Here is a 10,049-nt window from a genome sequence, read left to right on the forward strand (position 1 = left end):
TAACAAAAAGGTAAATAATTTCTTACATTAAATAAAATGATTTTAACATAAATAGACAGAAAGTACTATGCTACAAAAGATTCATCTTGATGTAATTCTATCACTAACAAAATTTTATAATATGCAGTCACTGACAGCAGAAAAATACCAGTTATCTGCACAGAGGATAATGTTACACAAGGTAAATCTACCTCATGATATGATTATTTAACCACTGATATCTCATGCAATCATAAAGTGTAGTATCAAATTTTGTTTATTCATTCATAACTATAAAACGAACATTACTGACTGTTCTTATATTTTGTATAAATATATATTTATATGAATTTTCTCTACTAGTTTTTAGTAATGCTTTTTTACATTTATTTAATACATTACATAAATTTATATCATAAATTGCTATAAACATATTTTAACAAAAATATAAACAACAGTTCAATGAAATCAATAAGTAACTCTGTAGATCAATTGAATAGGAATTTGAACTCTCAAATTAAGCTAAATTCTTATTATCAAGATGAGTCTCATATTGAATCAAGTCAAAATATAATTAAGCTACATATGTGTTAGAGCAGATGTAGCTTTATTTCTTATTATGATTGATAGGTTGATAATTGGTAATTAAAATTGTATTGGCAGTAGTTATACAAGACAATACTTGCAATAACTTTCTTACCCAATGGATTTTCATGCTGACTAGTAACAGTATTATGATTTTCCAATCTTGATATATCAGTTAATAATCTTAATAATCCTAATTTCTTTAACAACTTCTCAAAACCTTCCATTGTTACACTTGTACCATCTCCATAGGCTTCAAACATTTTTTTCATGAAATATTTTTCATTTATTACATCTACATTTCTTTTTGTCCTGACCCTATTAAGTGGATTTTGATCTTTGATAAATTTTGCTGCATTCAATTCACCACTGCGTGTAATTTCAATTTGGCCTAGTCTTTCAAGTATTTCTATGTCCTTCAAGATTGTAGAATCTTCTTTTCTGATTGGCATATGCATATCTTGCATATTTTCATTAACTTTTACAATTTCTGAGCTTTTTTCTTTAGTAAGGGTTTCACTTATGGAAACTGGCACCAACAAAGTAGGAGTTTTGTTTCCATTATTCTTATCTAATACATTAGAAAATTTAACAGCACCATTATTATATGCGCCTATATTATTTAAATTTAATTTTCTCACATCCTTCTGTTGTGTATCTTTGAACTTCATTAGTAACCAAGATGGTTGTAATTGTTCGTTAGGGCCTAGTAGCTTTTCAGAACTAACAGAATCTTTAGTAGTTTGTCGTGCTGCAGAAAATTCAGTGTGTGCAGAACATGGAGTATGTGCAGCACATAAAACACAAACTACACAAACTGTGACAAAATGATGCGACATGTTGTATGTCCTGTAAAACAAAATGAAAAATTTTGGTTCAAATATTACTACTCTACACATGTATAAAACTTAATATTTACCAACCTTTATCACACCTTAATTATTGTTTAATAATGAAAAATATTAAAGAAAATTTGCACTGCTTATTATACAGCATTATGGTCTGTTTAAAAATCATTACATCAGAGGATTGGCACTAGAATGTTACATCAAATGGGAAGTAGTTATCTATGCAAGAATCATAGTGATAATGAATCCAGTTATAGCTAAGACTGTCATTGAGTTTTTATACTTATCTAAATTACATAGAAAATTACTCATTATATTCATAAATTTAAAGTATAACATGACCTAATTAATTATTGAAGTTACACTTCATAATTTTTACTGTGAACAAATATCATTGTAAAGGGCAACAAAACTAATTATTCAATAATAATTTCCTATATAGATAAATTTTTTTTTTTATCATAAAAATATACTAACATAAACTACATATTTGTCAGAATAAAAATGCAATTCACATATTGTACAATAAACATTTCCCAAAAATATACAAAATTTTCAATTTTTGTTTATACTAAAGTTATCATTCAAACAGAATTCTAAAAACATTACATATTTCTATTTATGAATAAACAGATAATTATATTTCCATCAACATATTATTGAGTGTAATACAAATATTGATGACACAGATAAGATTGATGTAAAACAAGTGTATACAAGATGGTGATTAATTCTGTTTTCCAGAATGAGTGTATTTTTGTAACAGTAAATATAACAAAAACTAAAATTAAACTTTGCTCTTCTTCTCAATATAATTTCCAGAATTACAATTAATTATATGAAATACAAATATTATTTCTCTCACAAGTGAAATAATTACAAATATACAAGTACTTTTTATCACATACATTAAAATTTATCAATTTGCTATTTAAAAGGCTAGAGAAAAAAAATTAAAAATGTATGTATTTACTTATAATGTTGTCAATTTATCTTATCAACAGCAATATACACAATAAATGTAAAATTCACAGCCGAGCGTTCTCATTTGAAGTGTATATTAAAATCAACATAAATTAACCATTGACGTGCAAAGCAAAAGGATCGCGGATGCATCACAATAACTACTCAGCCTCCACTCGATATGGAGATTTCAGCCAGCCGATATAAACATAATTAGTCGCAGTCCGTAGAGAAACGCACGGTGCAGCGAGATATGAAAGAGCGCGCATTTTATGAGTGGAAACTACGATAAACGACTCAGAATGCGTGCGCGGCGTATCGTTTCCGAAATAGTCAAGGTGTTCGACGGTTGCGGCCGCTCCGTCAAAAACCGTATTTTTAGCTGTCAAAAAGAGAAGGAGATTCGTGTGGTTGTCGCCCTCTTTACCCTACCACCGCCGTCACGTTAGAATATAGGTTAGAAAGGCGGCCTCTCGCTTTAATAGAAAAAAAAGACGTGTCAAGTTTTGGCTCGAGACCCGGTTGTTTTTTATCAGCGTACGATGTCCGACGGAGAGCCGCTGTGTTAAATAGCGATACACACTCTCGTGTAATTACCTTTATCCGATCGGTGAAACAAAATTCCCGCTAGGAAGTGGCATATGCTAATTGATCGAGACGCGCTCACCAGCTTGCGGAAAGCTCGCGAAGTCGCACGTTCACGTAAGAGGAACCCTTTGATACTCTCTTGTCTGTCCCCTTTCTTCCCTCCTCAACCGACCGCCGAGCACCAACTCCACCGCGTGCAAGCAACAAGTATACTCTGAACATAGCTGACCGTTCGTGTTCGACAGGACGACAAGCTTCGAGATATTCTTTGCTGTTACGTAATCTGTGCAAGAGGCAGCACTATCGCAGTTTCATAGGTTTCGAATTTCAACGCTTCACATTGTCGACACTGTTAAATAGTATGCTGCACGATGTTCAAAGTACTTAATTGGAATGGAATCTTCCTATTTTAGACTCTTAAAATAAATTATTTTTTTGATTCAAATAAATTTTTCAACTTTTGCTGTACAATGTTTTGACATACGATACTTTGATGAAAATTTAAGAAATCTTTTGCTTACAGAAATTTGCCTCTCCTTGTGACGAAATAAGCCACGTAAACAAGAACCGAGTGGAACTATTCTATTTAGTTCAGTAGTTATTAAAATATTTCTTTATGAATGCAGCTTTCCATTTATAAAATTTTTTATATTATAAAGGAATAAATATAACAGAAGCTACAATGTGGAAATAAAATTGCGAATGTATTTCTTAACAAGCTAAAAGTATTTTCAAGGTGGAATATAATCAAATATTTGCAATTATTAATATACGATACGTTGAATGCAGCAAATAGATTAGATTTGACTTTTAACGCAAGTTTTTGTGATAATTATTATCTGCATATAATTTTATGCACAATTATTTTCACTCAAAGTGCAGAAAATCTAATACCTGAAAAATAATCTATTTTAACATATCCATTTCTTTTATCTTAAGACCAACATTACGAGAAGCATACAATTATAAAATATTATGATATTAATTTCTATTATTGCATTTTAAATTACTGTCAAACATTTCGAAAAAATTTATCTCGATTACTAATGAAAACCACATGTTTCATCTGCATTATAAATCGTACAGATCATCGGTTTCTACTAAAAGTTAATTTTCCAAGCAACTGTTCTCTTTCGCTCTCAATAATACATAAAAGTAAAGGAATGTTGAGATAGATGAATTAAAACGAGATGGTGGGAGTACTATTAGAGAGAGAAGAGTTATAGTCGGGGCCACGATTGCATAGCGAGGTCGTAACTTAAACTCTGAAGAATCGGCACCGATTTATGTTGCGGCACTCAAGGCCGCATGTTGCAATCTGTTTTAAAACGTTGATCGCCCAGCGTGAATCGGTCGAATTTCTCGCGGGGCCCAAATCCGATGGTCGGAGCGCAAGAACGTAAACAGAGCGATTAGCTGAAATTAGCGTTCTATGTTACCAGAAGAAGAGGCAAATTCTCGAACACCAGGAAGCGAGAAAAAATATAAAAAAGACTACAACATATTGTCCCAATTGTCTAAAATCACCACAAATGTGTTTGAACTGTTTTAACGAATACCATGCTACGTAGTATAATGTTATATTTTATTTTAAATATAAATTAATGTATAGTATAATATAGTGTGTATATTTTTAATATTTTTATTTTGTATATTTTATATTTGCCGGTGCTTATTCCATTAAATTTTTGTGTTACAAATGGGATTTTTATAAATTACTTGTAAAATCCTACATAACTTGACGAAAAAGAACGTCACCCATAGCTGGATGACGGGGCCCCCACGGAACGTGTTAAAGTTCGAACAATAAATGAACGGTAGCATATGATTTGGTATTTCAAGTAGAAAATAGTATTTCATTTACAAATGGAAAATATGTTGATATTAACGACTATGTATCTGAAATATTTGTAATTTCTTTCTGTGTCGGCAGCTGCACAACCTTTTTGCATTTTCTGTCTGTATATAACACGAGCAGGTAAATTAAGTTGCTAAAACACGTTAATTTACCTGTAACCGTACTTCCAAAACCGGCTTCCCCTGCTGAGGGAAAAATTCTAATTTGTCCTAGCTGCACGCAGTTTTCAGCAAATATTTTAGAATCAATTTGACTCTCACTGGATACAAGAATTCTTCATACGGTCCTGACCATGGTTCCAAGTACATACTTACCTGCTCATATTTCTCTCAATTTTCGTATCCCAATTTACTTTGACGCCTGACCGATTTCACGACCTCCCTATATCGTGGCACCGACAATACTAACTCTGATACTGTATTCCTGATCTCTAAACCTATCTCACTATTTTAGAGGATGAACGTATTAGACAATCAAGGCTATTTTTCTTCGTCGGTTATCGAATATAAATATGTAAATCGTACGGCGATTAACAATCGGTATATAGAATCTTTTCGCACTGCCATCAGATGTAAGTACTTTACTTACTTAAATACGTGTGCAGCACACATGTACACACACTCATGCATATACGCCGGCACACAAAATTAACAGTGCAGATGCAGCTTCAGCAAAGGTATCAATAAAGGATGATAAAGAAGATTCGAAGAATAAAAAAATTGGTCATTCCAACGCCATCTCTTGTTTAGTTAATTGAACTAACAATTTTTAACAGGATAACAGAATATAAATGAAGGTATCAGACAAGGATAGCACTATTTGCGAGAAAGACAGAGAGAAGATGCTTCCTATTGGTCCATGCGTCTCTAATCTACGCTCCTTGTACAGAAAATCAGGTCGTTTAGGGAACATTCATTAATTACTCATTATCTAGGAATAACTTATGAACTTTTAGAATTTTATCACGAAGCTGGATGTTCTAGCTACTTTCACATGTAAATTTTAAGACAATAATCCTTTTCAATAATTAGTTATTAATAATTCTTCTGTAAAATGTCGGAAGTAATGCGACGCGCAATTAACATTTTTCATAAATTTCGCACTTTTATACGAATAAGTTATGCACTTTTATACACGCATAATAAAGAGTAATCTTCTAGCTATCTTCTAATACCTTTTTTATAAATATATCTTTCGCAGTTCGATAGTTATTTAATAGTATTTGTGCAGAGTATTTCATTCGTTGCACAGCAAGGAAAAATCTTTCGACAAAATTGTTAATAATTAATAAATTACGGCATAAATACGTACAAAAATTGTTGTAGAATATGGATAAAGATTTAGACTACATTCTTTAAGCATAAAAATATACAAAATGTTTGTAAAAAGTTATGATTAACTTTACTTACTTGCTGCGTCACCGAGAATGCAACGTGTGGAGACTCTTCCCAATAATGGTCGATAACTGACAAACAAGAAACAATTTGTTACTGAAAACTATACGTGAAGATAGCTAGAAGAGTAACCTTTCATATGCATGCTTGAATATGCGTAAATTATTCGCATAAAAGTGCAAAATTAACGAAAAATGTTAAACGCGCGTCGCAGCTGCTCCGACATTCCATAGAAGAATGATTAATAATTAATTATTGGAAAGGATTATTGCCTTCAAAATTATATGTGAATGTTGCTAAAACATCTAACTTCACGATGCAACTCTAAAAGTTCATGAATTATTCGTAGATAATGAGAAATTAATGAATTTTCCGAAGGTGACTTGATTTTCTGTCTAAGGGCAGAGATTAGAGACGAATGGACCAATAGGAAACAAGTTCTCTCTGTCCTTCTCGCACATAGTGCTATCCTTGTCTGATAGCTCCATCTATATTCTATTATCCTATTGAAAACTGTTAGTTCGAGTCACCAAACAAGAGATGGCGCCGATATTTCTCTTTTTCGCTGTCCTTGTCTAACTCATGGGAAAAAGTCTTCTCTCTTTGTCTAAATACTCCACACACGTTCTGTGTTCCTATTAACTCTAGATTTTTCCAGCGACCAAGATTTCATGAAAATTGGAGGTGTTTTTAGTTTAGATTCTGTCCTTAGATATATACGTAAATAATAACTCTATGCCAATACTACCATAAATAAATATAGGGTTATAAATTAGAAATATTATTAAAACTTATTTACTGTTTTATTTAATCTTAAAATGAGTATATACAAATTTACATTAAAAATTAAATTAATACTTCATGTATAAACAAATCATTCGCGTCACATTAATATTACATAGAATAAAGCATCCAGTCCAAAAATTTAACAGTTTTTACTGGAACACTTCTCACATTATTACGTTGTAATTTTGTTCGCAAATAAATAACAGAAGCGATCAATGTGATTTTATTTTACAATTAACTTCCTATAAAAGAAAACTGATGTTCATTGATAGGTAATGGTCGACACAAATAAAAAGTATGACAATCTTTACACATTTACAGCATACTTTTATTATGTAAAAGTATTACATAAAAGTGGTTTAATCTTCTTCTTCTTCCGGAGCAGCTCCTCCACTTCCCTTGCGCAGATTCCTCCTCTTGACGCGGCCAGGTCTTCCACCACCGAATGGAGACTTCAGTGAGAAGTCAATGTGTTTTTGTGAATCCAATCTCACAATGAAAGATGGAATGTTCACGACCTGCTTGCGTACTCTGTAACAGGATAAATCTTTATATTTCATGTCCATATATTCTAAAAATTATGTATTTTTAACATCTCAGATATCTTATTATACAAAGAATATACCAATTATTTTTAATATGCATAGTATCCATTAGCACATAACAGACGTTAAGTGCCAGTTTCCTGACACTTAAGTGGCCTGCCTGAAAGAAAACATTAGTATAGCAGTGCTTCAACACTCTTGAGCATCATAGTTGCCCATCCAAAATTTAAAGTCACATTCTTTCAATGATTCTCAGATGACAATCAATCAGGAAAACTGTTTGAATACCTGCAGTAGCCAAAAGACTATTACTTTCATATACTATAGATAACTAACAGATTGTAACTAACAAGTGAAACATCTGTTTCATGAAAGAATTATAACTTTGTATCCAAGTTTGAAACCAAATAAGTATAATTACTCATGTGGTGATTATCAAGGAATTTAATATTGCCTTAAAAGATTTGAAACAATCTGTTTAGAATCAGACATTCCTTGCCCAGGTTTCAAGGCATACAAAATTATAAGGTTCATGGCATGTACCTAATGTGGCGTTGGCGAATAAGCACACGAGCATGATGAATAGATTTAGCAAGTCCCAGTTTGAAAACTTGGGTTTGAAGTCTTCTTTCCAAGAAATCTTCAATTTTCAGACCAAGTACATAATCAAGTTTCATTCTGCTCTCATCTAGCACTCCAATTCTTACCAAACGACGTAGAAGTGCATTTCCTACAAATTACGAACTTTTATAAACAAAAATAAAAGTATAAAATGCAACTATTAACTATTTTATAATTTTATCAGTAGAAATAATTATGGTGTCCTCAAAATGATCAGACAAGAGGTGTCAGTTTCAAAATATTCTCATCATGGATATTTTTATTTACGGAAAAATGTAGGGTTACTACATAAAATAAGTTAATAAGGATTTATTTAATACCTTCAAACAAACGTTTGGGATCCTTTTCTTCCAGAGTAAGAAGCTCACGAGCGGCTTTACGAATATTTGCTAAAGTATATTTAACTCTCCATACTTCGCGCTTGTTACGGAGACCGTATTCACCAATAATTCGTAATTCTTGATCTAAACGAGCCTTTTCGTAAGGTCTTCTTGGGGTAACATATGTTTTCGAGAAAACTGACGGTATCCTTCCGTTCACCATTTTGTACAATCGTTATCTGATATAAATTTAATAAAAAAATAGGCTTTTAATATAATAAATAGGCGCAAATGTTTAATAAATTTTAATAATTAAATAAGTTTAGCATAAGAGTAGAATATTTAATCTTTACACGAAAGTAAAATAATGATAAAACTTTTTCGCACCACGTGTTTCAAGAACCTCCGACGAAACGTAGTAAGTTTAAAGATTTAACTTTATTTAATAGTTTCAAAACGAAATATGTGCTAACAATTTAACTGTTTTATGTTGAAGTTAAAATAAACCAAATTATAAGTAATTTATGAATAAATATCTCACCTTATCCCACCGTATGAGAATAACGACTACTCTGCGTCGTAAACGAGAAAGAAATGGCCGAGTTGGTGATGCAGAGCCCAGAGCTACTGTTATAAAGCGAATGCAGCGCTTAAACAGGAAATCCGGTTTGCTTTATCCAGCGGGTTTTTTAAGAGATGTAATATGGTTTTCGTTTATTTGGCTAACGTTAATATAAAACGATGCCTTAAAATCAAGTATAAATTAAATAAGAAATTTTGTACTTATAATTAAAAGACCTATCTGCATTGTAAATTTGGATACAGAAGAAAATATATTTTTAATTTAATTTTAAAAAATCATTTTTTATTAAATAAAATTAAAAAAACAATATATAACATTAGTTAGTTTAATATTGTTATTTATTGATAGTATCTCTATGCAATAAATTAAGTAAATTGAATTATATATGTAATAAATGTTAACATTTAATACGATAGTCGTATATTTCATACACAGTTTTACTTATTATTATAATATCATAATGACTGTACAAAGAAAATACATTTTACAAGTTTAAAAAATGCACATTACAAAATATTTTTCAATGAACTGCGTTTGCCAGTCTTTCAATTATGAAATGTACATTTGAAACAAATAACACGTCAATGCATACATGTGGTTACGTACGCATTATCGACAATGTTGAAAATAAATTTATTTCGAAACAATAAGTGCTTAGATAACGAAGAATTTTATCAGTTTTCTGATTCTTTTATAGAATTTTATATTCTTTATTGTTGTCGATTATATACTGTTGTTGACGTGCATATATTGCGTACAAAGTGCATATGATTATAATGATAATAATTATATTTATATTAGATGACAATTATAAATCAATCATATATTGGTGTAAGGAAAAAAATTATGTGCATACTTGGTGTGATAAAATTTTTTATCTTTATTTTCTTGTATTCTAACCTAAGCAAGTTCTTTTTTTTTACGCTTGTTTCAATGAATAAGCGTATCATTTTAATATATGCAATTTTTGTAATTAACG

General features: G+C 31.1%; 2 protein-coding genes across 3 annotated transcripts in view; both read right to left on the reverse strand.

The window, feature by feature from the left end:
* The window catches only part of LOC108578860 (zinc transporter foi-like), a 4,904-nt gene extending 2,496 nt beyond the window's left edge, over nt 1-2,408 (reverse strand). Inside the window, exons 1-3 of the mRNA XM_017942269.1 lie at nt 2,386-2,408; nt 1,488-1,631; nt 657-1,413 (exon numbers count right to left, since the gene is read on the reverse strand). Coding sequence (XP_017797758.1) covers nt 657-1,403 — 747 coding nt within the window. The 5' untranslated portion in view covers nt 1,404-1,413; nt 1,488-1,631; nt 2,386-2,408. The remainder of the gene's footprint in view (nt 1-656; nt 1,414-1,487; nt 1,632-2,385) is intronic.
* A 4,952-nt stretch (nt 2,409-7,360) lies between these two features.
* LOC108578829 (40S ribosomal protein S9) lies at nt 7,361-9,083 on the reverse strand. 2 transcript variants are annotated; one of them, XM_017942233.1, is made up of 4 exons: nt 9,029-9,083; nt 8,488-8,726; nt 8,090-8,276; nt 7,361-7,532 (listed from the first exon to the last, which is right to left on the reverse strand). In XM_017942233.1, the coding sequence occupies exons 2-4, from the start codon at nt 8,708-8,710 to the stop codon at nt 7,361-7,363; spliced, it is 582 nt and encodes a 193-aa protein (XP_017797722.1). In that variant the 5' UTR covers nt 8,711-8,726; nt 9,029-9,083. The 2 variants fall into 2 exon arrangements, with proteins under 2 accessions (XP_017797722.1, XP_017797724.1); XM_017942235.1 differs by lacking the exon at nt 7,361-7,532 and adding an exon at nt 7,776-7,834.
* Nucleotides 9,084-10,049: the final 966 nt, after the last annotated feature.

This window comes from Habropoda laboriosa, unplaced genomic scaffold (genome assembly GCF_001263275.1).
Source record: "Habropoda laboriosa isolate 0110345459 unplaced genomic scaffold, ASM126327v1 scaffold62, whole genome shotgun sequence".
Lineage (NCBI taxonomy): Eukaryota > Metazoa > Arthropoda > Insecta > Hymenoptera > Apidae > Habropoda > Habropoda laboriosa.

Coding starts and splice junctions, on each gene's coding strand:
- LOC108578829 (XM_017942233.1), bottom strand. CDS start 8,710: ATGGTGAACGGAAGGATACCGTCAGTTTTCTCGAAAACATATGTTACC. Junction 8,277..8,487: donor TCCCAAACGTTTGTTTGAAG/GTATTAAATAAA, acceptor CGTAATTTGTAG/GAAATGCACTTCTACGTCGT. Junction 7,533..8,089: donor ATTCGCCAACGCCACATTAG/GTACATGCCATG, acceptor ATCCTGTTACAG/AGTACGCAAGCAGGTCGTGA.